We start from the raw sequence: 22,283 nt of genomic DNA on the forward strand, positions 1-22,283 counted from the left end.
AGAGAGAGAGAGAACAAATCCAAATGGCATACCTAAGGTAGATCTGGGAAGCAGATGGGGCTGAGAATTTGTGGTTTATTCTTCTGGAAGAAGAATGCATTCACGACAGCCTTGGTACCAATGCCAATTGGCTTCCATAGGGAAAGGCCTGCTCAGCTGCATCCCAGAGTTCTGCTTGGAGTCATATGAGGGGCTGGACCACCATTCACACCTAGCAGAGACAGGCAGCTCTCTCAGTTCAAGGGAGCCAGGAATCCATGTGGATTAGATCAAAGGCTCCCCGACAGCCTTGCTGAGAGCCACCTTTCTACACACATCAGTAGGCAGGTGAGTGACTGTCCAGGGGCCATCCGCTCACTCCTAGAAGAAACCAAATCGTGTTTTGCTCTTCAGTGGAAGCGTGGGAGTGGGGTAGGACACAGCAAAATCAGCATCTCCCCAACTGCATTTGGTTAAAGCATTCTTTGAAGCTTTGAAATTCCAGGTGAGAGGTAACTGAATTTGCTTTCTCCCAAGATAATGTGACAATTGGGTTTCCTGGCTGGGGTTAGAAAAATGAAACCCATCAAGCAGCCTCTGTGGGAGGCCTCTCCCAGGGAGAGAGAGAGTTCGGTTCTGAGAGCATCTCTGCTTAGCAGGGCACAGGACCCTGGCTGGTCTTTGTAGTATTCAGACTGTTTGGTCAACCATATCTCATCCAGCCTGACTAGTCAGAGCAACTGGGGGCTGCTTGCACCCCATCCTCCCATGTGTGTGCAGAGTGAATGCTTAGGACTACAGGCCATACTTTAACTTTTCTGGGATTCTAGGTAAGTCAGGCTTGCCAGGTGAAGCTTATGAGCTCCTGCCAGAAGGCCCTAGGGCTCCCAGCCTGCTCTCGTAGGAGCGGTGGTAAACGAAGACTGCGAATCTGAGGTGCCCTGGCCACCATCCTGTGCTGCATTCAGGAGAATGGTGGCATGGCTGGAGTTAGTGCTCATCCCAGCCATATAACTTTGTAGCCCTGGTCTTCCTGATGCTGGAGAGGGAAGCCCACACCACCTCACCACTGCATTCTCCCATGATCTCTTTGAAATTTTGCTCCATGCCTTGGGCGCTACTCACTGGCTCAGCTAAAAGTTTTTGGTATAACTAGCAAGCTGCAGGTTTGTTCCTTGCTCTGTGAGCCTTTTATTTGTCCTAAAACTACCTCCCTAGAGCTTGGAGAGCGTCCTCCAGTTCAGATTCTGATGTTGGGGACAGATCTGGGTGCCCTTTGACTCGCTTCTTTCTGAACCTGTGGGAAATTCTTCCTGAAGGGCACTCAGGGGTAGAGGCTTGGAGCTAGAAGAGACCCCCCCTTGTGCCATGACCCTAGTAGTAGGGCCTGCCATTTGCTGATCTCAGTCTCCCATGGGGGCCATGGAGACCCCTGTAGACTAGAGAGGGAGTAGGGCCTGACAAAGGCCAGCTGATGATTTCTAAGGAGCAGGACAGTGAGTCAGAGAGCACCCTGGAGGCTGCTGGACATGGAGGGAGGTGCATGGCACTAGGTCATCCTCTCCCCACCTCCAGGACAGATCTAATCTATGGTGGTGGGATGGCACGGGAGACTGAAGACCGATGCACGTGATGCTTCCTACATCCCTCGGGTTTCAGCTAGGCTCTACATCTCAGCCCATGTCTGAAAGTGGGAAAACGCTACAATACTCACCTGTGGCTTTAAAACAGTGTTTGGCTCTGACAGACACTGAAATACATCTGGAGCTACAAGATGGGGAGTGCCTGGGCAGCCACACACTCCCAGGAGTCAGCTGCATGGGGTTTCTGAGTTCTTTGCTCAGGGGCCAGAGAGTGAAGGCATCTGAGCCTTTCAGCCCTTCCCTCTTCATCTCCCTGCACTTCTTCCTGCCTCCTGGACCATTCCCTTCTGAGGGATGGGGAACTCAGCTGCCTCCTCCATGGGAGCTGGCCTCAGACCGTGTGTACTCACCAGCTTTTGTTCATATTTTTTGCCAGGAATAAACAGATGTTCCCTGTTAGGGCTCCAAGTCCCTGGGCACTTTCCCTGTGACTCTCTGGAGTGTTGAGAGACAGGTTGAGGAATAACCTCCAATGCATGAGCCAGGGCCACCCACTTAGTCACTCATATAACTTACTCATGAGTGACACCATGAGTCACACCAGGCTCCATGTTAGTTTCTGCAGAGATTGGAAGAACAAGACAGTGAGGACTTCACCCTTGAGGACTACAGGCATCCCCAGCCCCATTCAGTGTTCTGAGCAGAGTGCCTGTATCCTGGCCCAGTGCCTCCTAGCCCTTTAGCTGGGAAACAGCTTCATGGTCTTACCTAGATAACAAGTGCCACTGAAGTGCAGATCCTAGATCTTGGGTTCCAGACAGACACCATGCCAGTCCATGTAGAGCCTTCAGAGGCAGCTGCCTTCAGGCTCGCATCCCTGGGAACAATGTAAGTCTGAGGTCAGTGCCTCGAAGTAGACATCTGTAACTTTCTGCCAAATGCATCTCTAGCCTTTAAAGTCATTTGTTGTCTCTTGCTTATTTTTGCTCACAAATCATGCAAGCCCCTTCACACACTTGGGAGGGAGAGCCACTGCTCTTTTTCACATCAAGCCTTTCCCTGTGTGTCAGCCTCTCTCCTCAGCAGGTATAGATCGAGGGGCTAAGAGAAGCCTGGCAAGGTTGACCAGATACCCCGCTCTTGCCAGGGACACCCCCCCCCAATCTTGTTAGCCATTTTCATCAGATTGAAGAAGGCCATTTCCAAAGCAGGTGTCCTGCAGTTCCCTGTGAGCTCTGGCCCTTGCTCTACCTTATGCCCTCAAACAATTAGAAATTGGTAGCTATCACAAGATTGTGAATTTCTGGCCAGTAGCTCAGGGAATCTGAACTAACCCTAAGCCCATGTTCTATTTAAGACTTTGGGATATGATTCTTTATCAAATATGCAGCATTAATAAAACTGCTCTGCACTGTTTGATCAACTGCTAGATGCTTGGAAAGGCTAATAAGAGTGTGGCCCCTGGCTTGGCCTACCACAGTTTGCTAGCTTTGTAACAATGTGAGACTCTTGGCTCTTAGTATCAGATACTCTTTGATCCTGAGCTCTCCCTCCCACCTTCTCTCCCAAAGCAGGATACTGGGACACTTTCCAGAGGGGCCATCCTTACATGATGCCCAGAACTGTCTGTAACTCACTATTTGTAACCTGGGGATAGTTTCCCTTTCCCCAGGACACAGAAAAGCCAAGGGTCACATGGCCAGGAAACAACTCCACAGAAGTGACACACCACTTTCTCAGAAGCCTAGCCCTCTCTTCCACAGGAGTCCTTTGTTGGCTAGAGGTCCTGCTTCCCCCTGGGCACTGCAAGTGCCACTGTGTGGGGCCTGGTTCTGCACATCCAGGAGAAGTCTGCAGATACCCAGCCCTCAGCAGTCATTCAGCAGACCTGAAGCCGCTGACATACAGAGAACACTTAAGAAAAAAATGTATTTTATGTGAAAAAAGTTAAAACTCTGTATACTGTATCAGCAGCTTTGTGTAAAAATGGCAATCAAGAGTCTAATATATTTAAAACTTTTTTAAAAAAATTCTCATGGATCTTTGATATTGTATTGAAGTAACTTCCAGGTGGATCCATACCTCCAAGATGGATCTGACCATATCCCCAAGGGGCGTACGTCCCTGGAGTTGCTTCCTGCTGCCAAGGCCTGTGACGGAATTTGCTGTTAAGAATTTTTAATTAAGATTATTAAATTCCTTTTAATAACACCTGTTGCTGTGACTGTGCTTATTGCTCTGGGCTCACCTGAATTGGGCTGACTTGAGTTCTCAAAGCCATAGTGCTAGGGAGGCTCCTGGACCTTGCCCCTATCACAGAGAGCTCTCCCAGGAGGTCCCCAAGACAAGGAACTCTGGGGGCTCACAGAATGGAGCGGGACGGTTTCTAGATTGGGAGATGGTGAAAAATGATGAATTCTGTGCATGTATGCAAGGGCACCTATGTCATGCAATGCCTAAGGAGGACAGAAGAGGGCACTGGACCCCCTGAAACTGGAGTTATGGATGGCTGTTAGCCACCATGTGGGTACTAGGATTCAAACTCAAGTCGTCTGTAAGAACAGCCAGTGCTATTAACCGCTGAGCCATTTCTCCAGCCCCGATTCCCAACATTTTCAAAAACTGCCTGGTGACATTTTATGTAACCCGGGTGCCTCCTCTTCCCCGCCTCTGTTCTCAAGTGTGCTGACTTGTCCCATTCCTTCTCCTTGCTCCTCTCTGGTCTTTCTCATCTAGCTGATGATGGAGAAGAATAATGCTCCACCTTATTCACAAAATGATAGGTAAAGCCCTGGTTAATATCACACAATAAAGGCAAAGACAAGTGGTGTGATTGCACAGCCTCAGGTCATGGCTTTTGTCCTATTACATGCAAGAGTTGGTGTCTTCAAAGAGGACAGGAAGGTTGTTCTCTTGGGCCTCTGGACACTGGATGCCAAAGCCAAGACACATGAAAGGGCCCACACTTGGGCTTGAATAACTTCCCTGGGTAGGTTGGGAATGGGGGAGCATGGAGAGAGGGCACAGCAGTCACTCGTCCATTTTAAGTTTACTATCTAGTTACTTGGGAGGCGGAGGCAAGGAATCAGAAGGTCAAGATCATCCTCAGCTACATGGTGAGTTTGAGGCCAGTCTAGGCTACATGAGACCCTGTCTAAAAACAAACAAATTTCTCACATTTATGAAATGCTTTAGAATGGTACATAGGTTTTTCTCATTCGCACAAAGATGATGTCTGCAAATTAACTGTGGGATTTGGCATAGTGAAGCTCATGGGGACCCTAACCAGAGGTAACTATAGAGATTTTGGTACAACAGTGGGGGCATTAGCCTGATGAGAGAGGTCGGGAAAAAACTGAAGGAAAACTGAGGTTCTAGGCTGCAAAAGTGAGCACAGACATGGGGAACAGAGGAATCTTAAAACCAAAAATGGTTTTAAGATGAACAATATTAGGGATTGGGGAAATGGCTTGGTGGTTAGGAGAGTGTACTTGGGTTCTTGCAGAGAACCCAAGTTGGGTTCTCACACCCATGATGCACAGCTCACCACCACTGTATCTCCAGCTCCAGGGGATCTGATGCACCTGCCTCCAAGGGCACCAACACTTGTGTGTGTGCATACCCCTCCATGGACACATGCATATACACATAATTAAAAACAAACTTTTAAAAAGATAAGCAATATTGAGGAGGGCAAAGTGTCCTCCTCTATAATTCTAGTTCTTGGTGCTGAGGCAGGAAGATCAAGAGTTCAAAACTTGCCCAGGTAGCAAGATGCTGTCTCAAAGCAAGCAATAGGGCTAGAGAGGTGGCTCAGTAATTAAGAGCATGTGTTGCTCTTTCAGAAGACTCTGTTCAGTATCCAGTACCCATATGGCTCTCACAACCATCTATAACTCCAGTGCTAGGGCTCCAACGCCCTCTTCTGGCCTCCACAGGCACTGCACACACATGTGTACAAGAATGCAGGCAAAACATATATATAAAATAAAAATAAATCTTTAAAAAGCAAGCAGTATTTTAGCAGGAAAATTGATGAGGCAGGAGAAAGGGAAGAATTGCTGGGGAATACAGGACTCTGATAAGACGGACTGGAAACTACTGCCAAGGCAGAAAGGTTGGTGTTGGACAGGCTCCAGCACAGCTCACCCATGGAAACAGAAGGTGGGCATGGTGGGCATTCGTGGATGTCCTTTTTATAACTTTCTATTTTCTCCGTGAGATAAGAAGCAAGCTCTCTGAGAGAAAGGACACAAGAAAAGATAGAGTGAGGGAGAGAAAGGTAGGTTGGCAGACATTTTTTAAAATGTAGTTAGCATATGAAATAATGGATTTGGCATATTTTCTTTTATGTATTTCTTATTTTTTATTTTTATTTTATGTGTATGTTATATATTGCTTGCATATAGGTCAGTGCAGCGATGTTGTGCAATGCCCACGGAGGACAGAAGAGGCTGTCGGATCCCCTGGAACTGGAGTTACAGACAGTTGTTAGCTGCCATGTGGGTGCTGGGATCCAAACCTGGGTCTTCTGCAAGAACAGTGTTCGTAACTGCTGAGCCATCTCTCCAGCCCCTCTTTTATGTTTTAAAAAAAATATTTGATTATTTTTATGTGCACAAGTATATTGCCTGCATGTGTGTAAGTTCACTAGTGTTGTGCAATGCCCTCAAAGGTGAGAAGAGGTTGCCAAATCCTCTGGAACTGGAGTTATGAACCGTTGTTAGCCCCCATGTGAATGCTGGGAACCGAACCCGAGTCCTCTGCAAGAGCAGCCAGTGCTCTTAACCACTGAGCCATTTCTGCAGACCCTTAGCATGACATTTTCATACATAGATAGTGCAGCTTGGTCATACTAGCAGGCAATCTTAAGGATACACTTCATGTTCTGAATTTGAAATACAACCAGTCAATGAGCATGGTCACATTTTTTTTTTTTTCCTCCAGCTCGGTATGGTTGCCTGGGTGCAGGTGGAAAGTGAGGTTTAAGCAGGACTGAGTTGTTGCTAGGCAAAAGAATTATGAAGTGAGAGAAACAAAGTAAACACTGAAGGTTACCACAAGGGAACGGTATATAAGCATATAGGCACATCGTGCGCGCATGTGTACCAAGGTCTTCCTATGTAGCTCAGACTGGATTTGAATTCCCCACCCAACCCAGGCTGACCTTGAACTCCAGATCCTCTTGCCCCAACCTTCCAAGTGCTAGGATTACACCATTATACCTAGTGCTGGCTTTGCACCAGTTTTGTTTGTTTGAATGCCAACATTGTTGTCCATACCCCAGCTTTGAGATTGGAGGAAAAGCACGGTCCATGTGCCCAGAAGCAGGTGCCAGCCTCTCTTGCCTAGGCCTGAGTCCAGGGCTTGGAGCGCCGCGCTGTGGGCGCGGCCGGCAGGAGGCGCCCTGGGATGGCCCGGGTCGGGTAGGAGCGTCCCAAGCAGCATCTTCAGCCGACAGCTCCGAGCTCAGTTTCCAACTGGATCAGCGCTAGAGCCGCTAGGGCGGGGCGAGCACAGAGTAGCCAGATTTAAATACCGCTCAGCAATCCCACAGTGAGAGCCTGGGCTGGGCTGTGCGGGCAGCCAATAAGATGCAAGGGGTGGGCCTCGAGGGGGCAGCCAATAACCACCAGGGGCGGGGCCTAGGGAGCGCGTGTCCCGCCTCCCCTGCTGTCAGCCACTAGGAGATCCGGGGCGGGGCAGTGGGCCAATAGCGCGGGCCCGTTTGATTCAAAGGTCCCTATAAAGTCCGCGGCACGCTGGCGCGCCTGCTTCTGAAGAGACGGAGCGCCGCCATGGCCTTGCCCCTTGAGCTCCTGGATGAGCTGCCCGCCGCCTGCCTGTCGCCTTGCGGGCCGCCCAACCCGGCCGAACTGTTCAGCGAGGCGAGGCGCCTGGCGCTGGAGCAGCTGCTAGCGGGCGGCCCCGAGGCCTGGGCGGCCTTCCTGCGGCGCGAGCGCCTGGGCCGCTTCCTCAACGCCGACGAGGTGCGCGCGGTCTTGGGCGCCGCAGAGCGCCCGGGTGAGGACGGCGCGGGGGCGGCCGAGGACTCGTTCAGCTCCTCGCACGACTGCTCGTCCGGCACCTACTTCCCCGACCAGTCGGACCTGGAGCCGCCGCCGCTGGAGCTCGGCTGGCCGGCCTTCTACCGCGGTGCTTACCGCGGCGCCACGCGCGTCGAGGCGCACTTCCAGCCCCGCGGCGTGGGCGCCGGCGGCCCATACGGATGCAAGGATGCGCTGCGCCAGCAGTTGCGCTCGGCGCGAGAGGTGAGCGGCTTTGCAGGCCTGGCTGGGGCCGGAGTCCGTACACCTCCCTATCAGGTCCTCCTGATTTCGGGGTGCGCCTCTACTCCGGGTCCGTCTCCCCCCCAGGGTCCCCCCTGAGGCACTTCCTTTGCGCGCTTCCCAGGGTCCCGGGGGTCCTCCATTCATAACGCCTTTAGGTTTCAACAGAACCCTGGATGCCCCTTGTCAGCTCTTTATGACAAAAGAAAATGGGAAGACCTTCGATCCTCGGAGATGGTAGGCTCTTATTCCTAAAATATTCTTGGGGGAGGGACCAAAAGTACTCTCAGTTCCAACTGTCAGTTGAGACCAAAATTTCCAGACCTATACAATTTTAAATCCCTCCCTTAGGAGCTTCTTAGGACACCAGTTATCAAAGAGTCGGGTTATCCAAAAGATGATCCCCAGAGCCGGCTTAAAGGCATTGGGAATAAAGAGTACTGATGATTACTTATGTCTTAGGTCTTATGTTGTAGACAGCTGATAAATGTCTTTTTCTGTTGCCCCTTCTGTTAATGAGTAGGGTGGGGGTTTGCTTTTCCATTGACTGGGTCTGTTCCTGGTAGTACTGACCCCAAATGCAAATACTTTTGCATTAGATAAGCCTCTTCACAATGGGGTTTTTTTCTTAGCTAGTGTCTGACTGCATTTGTTGCCCTGTACGGTGGTGCTGGGGTGGGGTCCTGCCTGAGTGAAACCACAGCTTGGGAGCCTGGGAACTCTCCAAAGGCCATGGTCAACTGGCTTGCTGGTGGGCACTGCACCACTAAGTGATCTTTTGGCTATGCCAGGAACATGGCAGGCAATGCCCCCGGCCATGGTGAGACTTGGTAGGCCTGGTACCATAGTACCACAGGGTGAAGATATCTGTTCATCAAATCAGGTTGAAACAGCCAAGTCCAGAAGCAAGCCTGTATTCTGCTTTTTGAGACAATTTCTCTAGGCCAGGCTCACCTCAAACTCACTATGTAGCCCAGGCTGGCCTCAATTCCAGGCCATCTGCTGTCTCAGCTTCCCTGGTGCTGAAGTCTGTGTTCTGGTTGTTCTTTACCTGACTGGCAGGGCTGCAGTGCTAGAGCAGAGGAGACATAGCACCCTGCTTCTGGGGGAGTGGTGTGGCTGTGGCATGGCTAGTGTCATGCTGTAGACATTTTACTTGTGGATTCACTGTGAAGCTTAAAGAGGCAGAATTGTGGGGCAAGTGTGTATGCACAAAGCTCTCTGGAAGGAGACCTTGAGCACTTGGGACTTTTGAAAAAGGAAAGAACAGGGCTCCATGGAGTACAGCAATGTGAATTGTTCCAACTTTTGCCCAGATTGATCAAAGGGGTACTGGAGCTAGAGGTCAGAAGGAACTCTAAATTCGTAGGCTGGCCTTAGGAGGGATCCAGGCTGCAGCTGAGACTCCACTCTCTTGTAGGCGATTTGTATACACTCCTACAGCCTCTTGTTTTTGCCCTACCTAGTTCCCAGACACCCTCTTCTTTCCCAGATTGTGTGTTTGGAACCTGACTGTGCTGCCAGAAAGGTGGTATGTTACTTTAAATGTAATGAGCATTTTTAGTGTATATGCCAAATTGCTTGCTTACTCAGAGCCTCCTGTGTGTCACACTGCCAGGGCTGGGGCCACACAGGAAAAAGGTGTGATTCTTACCCGTTCTTGAGAGCCAGCAGTTTGTGAGCTCCGTGGGGTGAAGCGGGTGGGGATGGCTACAGGCAGTGAAGGAGGGGCTAGAAGAAAATCCCAGGAATGGTGGTGACCTAGCCTGGGTCCTAAGGTAGGGTGGACTTGCCTGGTACAGAGTGGAAAAGAACATGGCAGCCGGGTTCTTTACCACTGGGAGGAGCAGAAGGGGTGGTTGGAGTGGAGAGCTTTGCTTTGCATCACAAAAGAAGCAAGGTAGGTCACTGAAGGTTTGGAAGGAGGTATGACCAGATTGGTGTTCTGAGCACTAATTCTGTCTTGAAGGAGCATGGATTTAAGAGGGCTGCAAGGAGGAGCAGGACAGAGTTTTAGGGAGAGTTAGTTGATTGAGTTTGGGATTATGGACTGGAATGCTTCGGGGAGGGGGCAGTGAAGAGGACTGAAGGCTGGGAGTGTGGTCAGGTGTAGAGTGCGTGCCTTAGTGTGCTTGAGGTCCTGGGTTCCATCCATAGCAACATACACACACACACACACACACACACACACACAAATAAGTGTGGCAGGTTGAGATTTTTGTTAGCCTGGGTGGGCAGTGATGCTCCTAAACTGGAATACAAGAAGGAAAGGTGCAGAAGGGGCTGTGGATATGGCTTAGATTTAATTTGAAACATGCTGAATTTGAAGTTCAGAGATCATCTCTTGCTTTAAAAAAATTTCAATAAAAATTGCTTTCTCTTTGCCAGACAATATTCCCAGTACTCGAACTGTAGTTTCAGTTGCTATGCCCATTTTACAGATGAACTGAAGCATGGAGAAGCTAGGTCATTCCTAGGGTGCTATGGAACTAGGACTCAGCTCAAGGTAGACTCCCTGGATCCCCATTAACCACTGTGTTCTGCATGTGCTCTGTGGAGGTGTTCACCTGCCCTTAGGTGGGCAGAGGCCTGTGGGAATAGAGGGCTGTCAAATACTGCCACCTGTAGAGCCACATATTGGGTATCTGAGGTTGGCCATGAAACCCATTAGCTGTGACGGGAGGATTATGAAGGTGCATGTGTCAAGTGTTTTCACACTGATGGCAGACATTGTATAATTAAGCCTCTGCCTGGGTCAGTCTGGGTGCTGAACCCTTTACCTAGGTTACCTCGGCCCTCCCAGTAGCAGGAGGAGGCTGGACTTAAGGTATAGAACCCACATTCTTAACCTCTACTTTTCACAGCCTCCCATCAGTCTAAAGGTTTTAAACAGTTTCTTAAAGATTTGGACTTTGAATTTCCATGTTCCATGTCTTATAAACAGAAAAGTGATGATGCAACAAAAGCTTAGAAGATTGGGTGTTGGGGCTGATGAGATGACTCAACAGGAATAGGCACCTGACAATGTGGGTTTCATCCCCAGGACCCACATGATGGAGGGAGAGAACTGTCTCCCATAGGTTGTCCTCTGACCTCCACATGTGAGCCATGACACATGTGGGTGCACACGTATATGTACATAAATAAATAAATGTAATTAAATTTTTTTAAGAGGACCGAAGTGGTCCATTTTATGAGGAGAGGGGACATTTAACATAGCAGAGACCTCCTCAGCTCATCAAGTGGGGAAGATGGTTCATGACCTCAAGGACAATGTAGGTCTCTGGGGTTTAGATTTTATAATTTACCATGCATTTTGCCTTCCTTAGGGAAGGTAGAGCCAAGCAGATATATCTGGAACCTGAAAGAGGGGAGTATGGAAATCTTTTGGTGGGTGAATGAAAGAACTTTGAGTTCCAGTGCAGGGTCCTGTGTTGAGACCAGAGGTCCAGGCTGCACTAGAGTGGGGTCAGATCTAGCTATGTGTTATTTGCAGCTTCATTTGCCCTCAATGAGGCAATCTGAGCACCAGCCTGTGTTCTCTGTAGTGGCTCCAGAGGAGCCTAGGTACCAGGCTCTGTGACCGGGGAATGGCATAGGAAGCCAGGGCCATTTGCTGATTGTCAGGATTAGGTCCTTCTGAATGGGTGGTTCTGAGAGATTTTTTTTTTTCTAGTAGCTTTCTAACAATAGGGCATGTGACAGTAGGTGCTCAGTAAATGCCATGGAGACCTGTCATGTCCCTTTGTTCATTCAGCCTCAAGCATTTGTGGAGAGATGCAGAGGGGAGAGATAGGAAGGAAAACTAAATTTGGGTGATTCAATCTGCCAGTCAGTGATCAGCTGTGTTGTGACCTTGCCTCAAAGTGCACTCTAGTGTCACAGGTCAAGCGCCTCACTGCGCTTGTCCAGCTAGTCCAGGGTGCTGCTTGCTCTTCTTTTTTTAAATCTCTCTCTCTTATTTATTTATTTATTTATTTGTACATACATACATACATACATACATACATACATACATACATACATGGTTTCAGTGTGTAGCCCAGGCTGGCCTTGAACTTAGGATCTTCTGCCTTAGCCTCCCAGATAAGCACACTATTGTGCTGAGCTATCCCTGGCTTTTGGATAGGAGTTCATAGGCCAAGTTCATCCTACTAGAAGGTTCCATGCCTCTCATAGTTGTTGTTCTTACCAGCTGCCATTCCTAATGTGCTTTTGCTCTGAAGAGACCGCTTTTGCTGTACCACACCTCCGAACATCCTTTTGATGACCCGAGCATTAGTGGTGGCGATCTTTGCATCTGGAAGAGTCCAGACAGGAGGAATAGCAGCTGAGGAATCTGTTGGAGGCCCCTGGCACGTATGAGGATTTTCTTAAGGACTGAGCGCAGGCGCTCCTGATCTTGCTCAACCCTCCTCTGTGTTACAATAGAACCTGCGGATCATAGGGATCAGTTCCTGTTCTAGATGCCTGTATCAGCCTGACAGCGTTTCTCAACCTTGCCACTGTGCATTTGGGGTGGATGATTCCTTGTCCTGAGGGGACTCGTGATACACTGAGCACCCCTGTCCCCACTCAATTGATACTTCTAGCATCTTTCCCCTCCTAGTAGTCGTGACCTTTAAAACTCGTCTGCAGAGAGTTACTACTTAATAGAGGTTCTGCTCTGCTGATGAAGGTTTGGAAACAGTGTCAATGGTTGAATATCATGGTGAATGTACTGAATGGTTTCACTAAGCAGTAACTCCATAACCCCTCTCTTCTGGCCCCTGGCAACCATCTTTCTACTTTGTCTGCCATTTCATTCCTCTACTTTTCCCTAAGCAGGAAGGAAGCTGCAGGATTATTCTCTGACTCATTTGTGGATGTAGGATCAGTTCTCTCAGGCAAAGCAAAACCGTACAAACAGAATGTAGTGCGTATACTGGCTTTTAAAAAAATCTTGATGCACTGGGCATAGTGGTACATGCCTACTGTCCTAGTTCTTGAGGGGCCAAAGCAGGAGGATCCAGAATTTGAGATCAGTCTGGGCTACAAATGAGGGCCAGCTCTTTATTCTGATTCAAAGTGTCCATAGCTGCATGGACCAGTGCAGGTGTCATAATACTGTTGTATATGCCTGCATATACTTGGTCATTAGAAAATGGAAGAATATCTGGCGTGGTGGCATGTATCTTTAATCCCAGCACTCAGGACACAGGCAGGTGGATCTCTGAGTTCCAGGTGAGCCTGGTCTACATAGCAAGTTCCAGGCTAGCTGGAGCTACTGTCTCAAAAAGATTTAAAAAAAAAAAAAAGGGAATAAACCAAAAGAATCATTTAAATTATTACCTTAATGAAGAAAGAGGGCAAGGAAAAAATGAGAGGGAGGGGATGGGGGTAGAGACCAGGTATCTCTAGACATTCCTTGTTTTGTGGATGGCATTTTGGAACAAGAAAATGCTTTACATAATAAAAAGATAAAAAACTCAGAATCATAAGCTTTCTCCTGCCCCCTGCCAAAAACAGGCTGTCTTCATGGCTTGCCTCTGTGTGCCTCATGCTGGGACAGTAGTAAAGGAGTGCAGCCACACATGGTCAGTGACAAACTGGCTTCCATCCCACCACCTGCCAGGAGAGGCACTGTGCCATGATCTTGTTATTCTTTGCAGACCAAGACCCCACCACAATGGAATCTGATACTTAAATTATTAGTTTGTAATTAATTTATAAAACCTAGGGAATGGGGCTGGAGAGATGGCTCAGTGGTTAAGAGCACTGACTGCTCTTTCAGAGGACCTGGGTTCCATTCCCAGCACCCACATAGTGATTACAGACCGTCCTTAACTCCAGTTCCCGGGGAATCTGACGCCCTCTTCTGACCTCTGCATCACTGCACAACACGGGCACACTCATATACATGCAGGCAATACACTCATACACATAAAATGAAAAAAAAAAAAAAAAACCTAGGGAAAACAATATACACTAACAAGTTTAAGTTTTGCTGTGGAAATTTGTCTTTAACCCTCAAAGATGATATCACAGCAAAGTTTTTTTTTATACAAAATCTCGAAATTTTAGTTCTATTAAAACATGTAACAAGTGGTGGCTCCTGCCTGTAATTAGCATTTTGGAGGAAGAAGCAGGAGAATTTCCAGTTTGATACTAGTCTGAGCTTCATAGGGAGATCCTATCTCAAAACAATAAAGTGTGTAACTGGGAGAAAATGTATAGGTTTTGTTTTTGTTTTTGATTTTAGCAAGAGGGTCTCCAAGAGATTTAGAAATAGGGGTTGATGGTAATATGGTCAGCATAGGGAGTCCTGTGGCCAGGTTCTTGTTGGCTGCTGCCCAGGCTGATCCATCTTTGAACGTATGTAACACTTTGGTAGATTCCAAGCATGCTGCACACCTGACCTGTCTTTATGACTCTGGGTGGGAAGGGAGGGGAATTGAGGTACACAGGAAAGGGGTGATGGACATGTGCTTCCTGCTAGAATGAGAACTGGAATGACTGGCCCTGAGCAGCCCCTTTAGGCCATGCGTATGCCTGCTCAGAGCCCTGACCAGCTATATTAAAGGTATATGACTGGTTGACTCTTTAGAGCCTGAGCAGCGAACAGCTTGCCAGGGACAGTGGTAGAACAGAGGCTAGGACTCTCAAGTAGCTGCCCTGGGGGCTGTGTGTATGTCAGGAACTGCTAGTGGATTCTCTCATTGGCTGAATCGCAAAGGTGCAGGGGCGGGTGGTATAACTGCATATTCTAGAAGCCAGTACCTCGTAACATGTGACAGAATACTTGGATCTGCAGAGTGGAGGAGCCTGGATCCAAGTCCAGGTCAGTTTTGCAGCCTGTTCACAGAACAGCCTTACTTCTCAAGGTCTCTGATTCAGTCCAGCTCTGGGAGAAGTGAAGGGCCCACTGGCAGGAAGCGAGGTGACAACAAGAGGGTGGAAGGATGGGGGTATGTACCAGCTTAGCTGGTACACAGAAAAGGGAGTGACAGGACGTGACTGGGAAAGAGGGATGTACAAGATGGTAGGCCTTGAATGCTAGCTGCGGAATCAATGTGGGTCCTTCTTACTCACACTGCTCACAAGTGAAGAGTGCAGAGAGATGAATCCAGGAGAAGCCAATGTGGAAAAATGGTGCAGACTGGAGCCTGGAACTTACTTCCTCTAACACAGCCAAACACTTCCGTGCCTGCAACCCAGTATTGTCATGGGGAATTTTAGACTAATGAACTTCAGCAAATATTTTGGAGAACTGGAGTCGTAAGGAGGGAGGACCAGTGATGGGGGCTCTGATCACAGCCAGGCTGGAAACAGTGAGGCTGTAGGGGAAGGAAAGGGGCCGTGGGAGAGCCCAGCACTGGCACGGGTTCATACACAGGCTGTGTGTGGAGAGACCTTTGAGCCTGACTCAGAGGTGGCAGTGAAACCCTTATAAAACAGTCCTGAATCCCAGGAGCAAGAATCAGAGCAGAGCTCCCTGGAGGAAGGCCAAGAGAAAATGGTGGAGACCTGCTTGCCTCATGGTTAGTGGCGCCCCTGTGAGCTACACATAGCTAGGGATATGTTTCATCCCCATGGTGAGAACCTAGTGTAACCAGAAAGGAAGAGACTGGGATGATGCAGTGTGATGGGCAATAAACACACCCCAGGGGCTACTGAAACATGGACAGGAGCCCAGGCCCACTGGTACAGCTGGAGAGGCCACCAGACACAGAATGGGAGCAGGGCCCAGGTATGGGGGCCTGCCAAACAGTTCTGATTCCCCAGTTAACACAACAGGTATACAAGCCACAGTTCCATTATCTGATGATTAGTTAATTTGCAGTTTGGTTTTAAAGCCCCAACCATTTCCACAGGCTGGACCTAAAGGCCTGTCCCCCTCAGGTGTCCAATGGCAAATGATGTATTTCTTTCTGGTGACTTTCCCGCCTTCAGCACACTCTCTTATTAAAGCGGGACCCTCAGTAGACTTGCTTTCTCAGGAGACTGGTCTTCCTGGTGACATCCTTCAGCAGGAAGGTCCCTTTGCAAACCCTTATGCCTGCCCCCTCCAGCCCTCGGCACCGAAGTTCTGCCACAGCTAGACCAGCCTTGCAGCTTTTCACCTCTTGGAAGGGACAGTCCTTTACACAAGGGGCAGGGACCTGGCCTCATTTTCACCAGCACATCTGCTTAGTGCAGGTGCTCACACTGCAGGCTGCTGAGCCCCAGAAGAATGGCTGTACTAGAAAGGTGACCTGGACATCAACTATTGTATTTGGGTCCCTGAGGGGGTGGCCAGACCACCCCATCAAGTGCCCACAGCTTTCTCCCACCCTGGGTGGCATTGGAGCCAGCCCCTTCTCAGGACTAGAAAGCTGTATTACGGTAACTAGAAGTCTAGTCAGGGTCACTTCTATCTGCAGGATACTCAGGGAGGAAACATCCTGACAGCCAGAAACTGGAGGAGAAGGACCGCTGCCCAGACACTACACTGTGCCTGAGCTTCTCCAGCCATGTCTGGAGGGGCCACACATGCTCAATCTCCCATCTTCATCTTGGGTGACAGACCACAAATGTATCCCTCAGCCTCTCAGATGAACCCATGCTGATTTGCATAATAGACTCACGGGCCCACATGTTGGGAGAGCAAAGATCACTCACTACTTGTGATCTCAGTCTTCAGGAAGGGCGCAGCACCACTAACACCACTCACCAGGTAGAGCTGCTACCTGATCCCAAAGCTCAAAAGAGGTATCTAGGGATTTCAAAACTCCATTAGCCATTATGCCCAGCTTACAGACTGGAAAGGCTAGGTAACTTGCTCAAATTGAGACACTTAAGTTCAGGGGCTAGAATGTCAGCCCAGGTCTGTGTGCCTCCAAAGCCCACTATGAGGAAAGTACTAAACTAAATAATTCTTCCAGACATGTCTAATGTCCTGGCTCCGATGACTGAGAGCTTGCAGTAATTCTGAGAGGACCAGTAGAATACCCTGTAAAGGGCATGGGCTCAGGCCCACCAGTTTGTAACATAACATCCATCAAGGAAGCTCAGAACTTCCCAGCATGCTGGGCCCCTCCCACAAAACTCTCCTGTCCACTTCTTGCTCTTTGTGGTTCTAGGGATTGCACCTGCCTACCACTGAGCTACATCCCCTGCCCTCATTTTACTTCTTATTTTGAGACAAGGTCCCACCAACTTGCTCTGACCAGTCTTGAAATCAGTGTATAACCCAGGCAGACTGAACTTGGGGTCCTCCTGCTTCAGCTTCTCAAAGTAGCTAGGATTACAGGCCAGTGCCATTAGGCCTGGATCCTCATCTTATTCTTATCTGATTCAGCTTAGAGGCCACCTCCCTCCTCTTACTTAGAGGCATTGACCACCCCAAAGGAGGTGACATAGTGCCTGCAGTGCTCCATCCACCTGCTTTTTAGAGTGTACATCAGCTGCTTGCTTCATCCCATGACCTGTCAACTCTGTAGCCATCTCTGTGTGCAGTGCAGGGTGAGACTGCAGGACTCTGAGGTCCAGGCTGTCTTATTGAGCACCTGTCTCTTGCTTACCCTGAGTTAAGCCCTTTCCAGGCTTCTTCTCACGTAATCCTTAAAACAGACCTGCAACTCAAGTGCTGTTGTTGTTCATACCTTCCAGAGGGGAAACTTAGGCTGAGAAAGGTTCAGCAACAGGGCCACACAGCTAGCAGGTGGCCAAGCTGAGCTCTATATTCTTGACTTTTTGCTCTTAACCATGTATGGGCCCCAGGTGAATGGGATAAACACAGCTCTCAAAAGGGAACATGCTAAAACCATTGGGGCCAATAAGCTTCTAGAGATGCTGCTAATTCTAAAATGTTTCTTGTTTTTAAAATCTCTTTTGAGGTGGTTTTAGCTGCATCCCTTCTTGAGAACAGCTCACGGTGAGGACGCCTTGAAGATCAGGCAGGGAGGTGGGTGGAGGGAGAGGCAGCCAGAGAGACACTTGATCATCCAAGGCTGCATTATGGCCCTGACTTTTGGGAGCTGGCACGCTAAGGTCCCTCATCTGAGCAGATGGGCCCTGGAGTAGTGTTAAAGGTAGGAACATTCTTTGCCTCTGTGTGTTATTTCTTTTTCCTCTTTCTCTTTCTCCTCTTCCTCTTCTTTTTTTGACACAGGCTTTTACTCTATAGCCAGGCTGGCCCTAAGCTTCCTGAGTGCTGGGATTATAGGCTTGCACCCCCACCTGGCTTCTGCATCTTTTCTTTAACCTTACAAATGCTTAAGGGGTAAAGCCTGTCAGGTACTGTCCCAAGCCCTCCACTGTGGAGATGAATCCATCCCATTTGAGGGCCTCTGTTGCCGTAGAAGGGGTGGCAAAATCTAGAAATCATCATAATGTTCAGAAACGGGTTAACATGATTCATTACAAGGGATCTCATTGTTGAAGATGGGAGATGGGAGAAGCCCTGACCGCTCCTGATTGCAAAATAGCTCCTGAGCTCTGGCTCCCTGACTTGGTTTGTAGAGACTTGTTTCTAAGCTGGGTGTTTTGACAGCTGTGCTCCTCTGCCAGGAGTTTCTGAGGGCCCTGGAAGGGGCTGATGGGAGGCTCCACAAAGGTAGCAACCTGAAGCTAGGAATCTTCAGGAGTTGCCAGTGTCTCCCTGTGAACTGTCTGGGCAGCTGCATCTCTGCTCTGGGGACATAGAGGCTGAGCAGGCACAGAGGATCTTTTGGACCCTGCGCTGGTGTTTAGGTTTCACTGCAGACCTGTTTTGTAGCTAAGGAAACAGCCATTCAAAACAGTGATAATTTGCCCAGAAACACTGGGCTGAGAGTTGGCTCTTAGCTGTCTGTGGTCTGGTGCTGGGTGTGGAAAATCAATTAGTGCAAAGGGAACACATACTGGGGAGAAGAAAGAACAGAGCTGAGCCTAAGGGCAAAATCCTTAGGAAATATTTCCATATGCTTGTCATGGACCTACACTGTGAGAGATGGCAGAATTGCAGGGCCACCTTTCATGGAGGAGAATTAGATAAGTCCTGGCTGCTGGGGAAGATGTGGCATTGAGAGCAGATGATGGGAGGGTCTGTATGCCTCATCCAGTCATTTTAAGCTATGAATTGGTGGTGGACAGAACATTTCTAAATCATGGTTATAAACAGATCATGATCTAAAATCAGACAAGATTCAAAACTAGGGACTTGGGAAACATTATAGCTAGAAGGGAATTCAGAGACAATCCAGGGGTTTGGGGGGGAATGTTAAATTTTATTTGTGTGTGTGTACATGCCATGTGCATGTGTGGAGATCAGAGGACAGCTTTCAAAAGTTGGTTCTTTTTCTTCTACCATGTGGGTTCTGGGCATCAAATGCAGGTTGCCAGGCTTAGTGGCAAGCTCCTTCACCTACTGAGCCTTCTTGCCAGCTCCAAGGTTTTATTTACCTACTTTACAGGTGTAGAAAACTGAAGCCTCACTGGGAAAACAGCATGCTTTAAAAAAAAAATATATATATATATATATATTATATATATATATATATATATACCTGCGTGTATGTAAGTACAACTGTGTGTACAATGCCTGCAGAGGCCAGAAGATGGGATCAGATCCCCTGGAACTAGAGATAGGGACAGTTGTTAGCTGCCATGTGGGTGTTGGGAACTGAACTCTGGTCCTCTGCAAGACCAGCCAGTGCTCTTAACCACTGAGCCATCTCTAGCTCAGAAGCAGCATGCTTTAGATTATAATATGTTGGTCCAGAACATAGCTTGCTGGGCCAAATTGAGCCTGGAAGATGAGGTTTAGTAACAGCACAGAAGTTAAATGAGAAGGTTGTCAGTATGGAGGAGGGTGGCTGGAAGGCAGTGGGAGTGTTAGCTGGGCCAAGTCAAGCTTGTGGGATAGGATGCCTGGTGTCTTTGGAGGTAGGAAAGTATATGGCGAGGAAGAAGTGATACTGGCAAAGAAGTAAGGGTTTTTGTAGGGTGTAGAGCCTTTCCCAGTGCTGAGATGGCTTTGGAGTTCTGACAGCGCACTGGAAGGCTGTGTTCTGAGAACTGACAGCTTGCTGTTCCTTCTGCCTCGACCCTCAGGTGATCGCTGTGGTCATGGATGTCTTCTCGGACATCGACATCTTCCGGGACCTGCAGGAAATGTGCAGGGAAAAGGGAGTGGCTGTGTATATCCTTCTGGACCAGGCTCTGCTCTCCCACTTTTTGGACATGTGCATGGATCTGAAAGTTCATCCTGAGCAGGAAAAGGTTTGTGGAACACCATTTCCAGTTTCCCCACAGTCAGCGAATATGAAACAGTACCCATGGTCTACAGTTGCTAGTGGTGGGGTCCCCACTGACAAATGAGGAAGCAGGCTGCAAGCAGCCATTTGTCCAAAGAAAATGACTACCACCTATGACCTTGCAGTTTGTTCCCAGGTGTCTACAACAGAGGAACAAAAGCTCCTGTTCACATAAGGACTGATTGTCTCATGTTTGTAGATGCTGGAAACAACCCAGTTTTCATCAGCTGATAAGCAGATAAACAGTATGCTGTCTGTTCATACAGTAAAATATCATTCAGCCATGAAAAGAAATGAAGTACTATTATGCTACCACATGGATGAACTTGAAAACATTATGCAAGTGAAGGAAGGCATACACAAGAAGCTACATGCTCTGTGATGCCAGCTATAAAAGACCAGAATGGGGACATCTATAGAAACAGAAGGTAGATTAGCATCAGGGATTGGAGAAGAGGGGATGGGGGCATGGGTAGGTTTATAACTAAAGGGGTACAGGCTCTGTTTTTTGAGGTAATGAGAATGTCCTACAAGTGTGGTAACAATTGCATGTATCTGTGAATATCCATGAAAACCACAGACTTATGCACTAAAGTGAATTGTGTGGTGAGTTACAGCTCCATTAAAGCCACTGAACAGAAAAGAAACAGAAAGGCAGTCAGACTTCCCAATGGTGAGCACAGACCTGCCCATAGCAGAGCTGTCCTTGGAGGCAGCCCCAGACTGCCTCACTAACGTCACTAACCCTTACAGTGGCCCTGACAGTTTAGTGGCACTACCCTTAGGTTTAGATCAGGAAGTGGTGACATAGAGAGCCCAACTGTCTACAGCTACAACATGGCCCGGGGTTTGACTCTGTGTGTCAGCCTCCCACCCCCATGTGTGCAATCACTATCACCCGCTGCGGTCCACTTCTCATTACAAAACCAGACTTTATCCCTTTCTCTGGTCATGAAAATTATTCAAGTATTTAGATATAAGGCCATAGAGCTGTCTTAGTCTCTTTGGTGGAATGAAGCAAAAGAAATAGTCATCTTTATTATGGAGTTCATGTTCTAAAAACTAAGCGGCTTGTGAATTTCAGAACCTAGTGTATTCATCACCTGTTTTAGCCATTACTCTATGCCAGGTGCTGCGCTAAGCAGTAGAAATAAAACACTCAGCAGAGGAGAGAATTTAGGCTTCGGTATTGCATGAGAGACCCTAACTTACTACCTTGTTACTGAGTGGTTTGGTTTACAAAATTTCATCAGTTTAGCATCTCTCTCAGAGTTCCTGCTGGCTGTTTTCTTTCTCTCAAAAGAAAGCAAAGGATTGAGTGGAATTAGGTGATTACTAACTTGTCACTTGTTCCACAAAGCAAATTCACAATAGAGGTAAGACTGGAGCCTTGAGATAGAGTGAAATGAAACAGCCATGTGACCTACCAGTCAGTTTGCATATAAGACCAGGTGGACCTAAGAAGGAAAGTGCCAGTCAGGCATCCTAAAGATCACTGCCTCCTACCCAGGCACTTAGGCCACAGCTGTTCATGCTGAACCAGTAGAAATAGAAGGTGTTGGGTATAATTTCAAGGTCTTCTGTCTGTAATTAAGGCTGAGTCTCACCAGCAAAAAAAACCATCACAGAACTGTTCTGGCCCAGCTTTGCTGCAGCCATTGTCTTTGACTCATCACCAAGGCAGAAATCAGGGGTGGTTACTGACTCTGGCTGCTGCCTTCATGGTGGTCCAGAACCTCTGTAGGAAGGTTTAAAGACAGTCTTTGTCTTCAGAGTGGGTTATCTCCTTCTCAGGGAGGCACAACATTCCTTCCAGGCCTGTCTATGCAGTGATCTCTGCCCTTTCTAGAAGCACCCCCTGCCCTGGGCTCTGGTTGCTTTAGAACATTGGATCATCCTACCTGTAGGAACTTGGCTGCATGTTAATGGACAGGTGCTCAAGAGTACTCTTGATTATAATCACAGGCCTCCATTGATTTGGGGGTTATCCCTCTTACAGGAAGCCCTCCAATCAATTCCATATGCTCTTCTGTGAAATATTCTAGTTTTTTAAAGAAAAACTTTACTGCTGGGTGTGATGATGCATACCATTAATCCTAACACTCAGGAGGCAGAGGCAGGTAGATCTCTGTGAGTTCAAGGCCAGCCTGGTCTACATAGCAAGTTCAAGGCCA

General features: G+C 48.3%; 1 protein-coding gene across 1 annotated transcript in view; it reads left to right on the forward strand.

Moving 5' to 3' along the window:
* The first annotated feature begins 7,323 nt into the window (after positions 1 to 7,323).
* The window catches only part of Fam83d (family with sequence similarity 83 member D), a 20,136-nt gene continuing 5,176 nt past the window's right edge, over positions 7,324 to 22,283 (forward strand). Inside the window, exons 1-2 of the mRNA XM_008849581.3 lie at positions 7,324 to 7,834; positions 19,907 to 20,074. Coding sequence (XP_008847803.1) covers positions 7,361 to 7,834; positions 19,907 to 20,074 — 642 coding nt within the window. The 5' untranslated portion in view covers positions 7,324 to 7,360. The remainder of the gene's footprint in view (positions 7,835 to 19,906; positions 20,075 to 22,283) is intronic.

Source organism: Nannospalax galili, unplaced genomic scaffold, assembly GCF_000622305.1.
Source record: "Nannospalax galili isolate Female #2095 unplaced genomic scaffold, S.galili_v1.0 scaffold765, whole genome shotgun sequence".
Classification (NCBI taxonomy): domain Eukaryota; kingdom Metazoa; phylum Chordata; class Mammalia; order Rodentia; family Spalacidae; genus Nannospalax; species Nannospalax galili.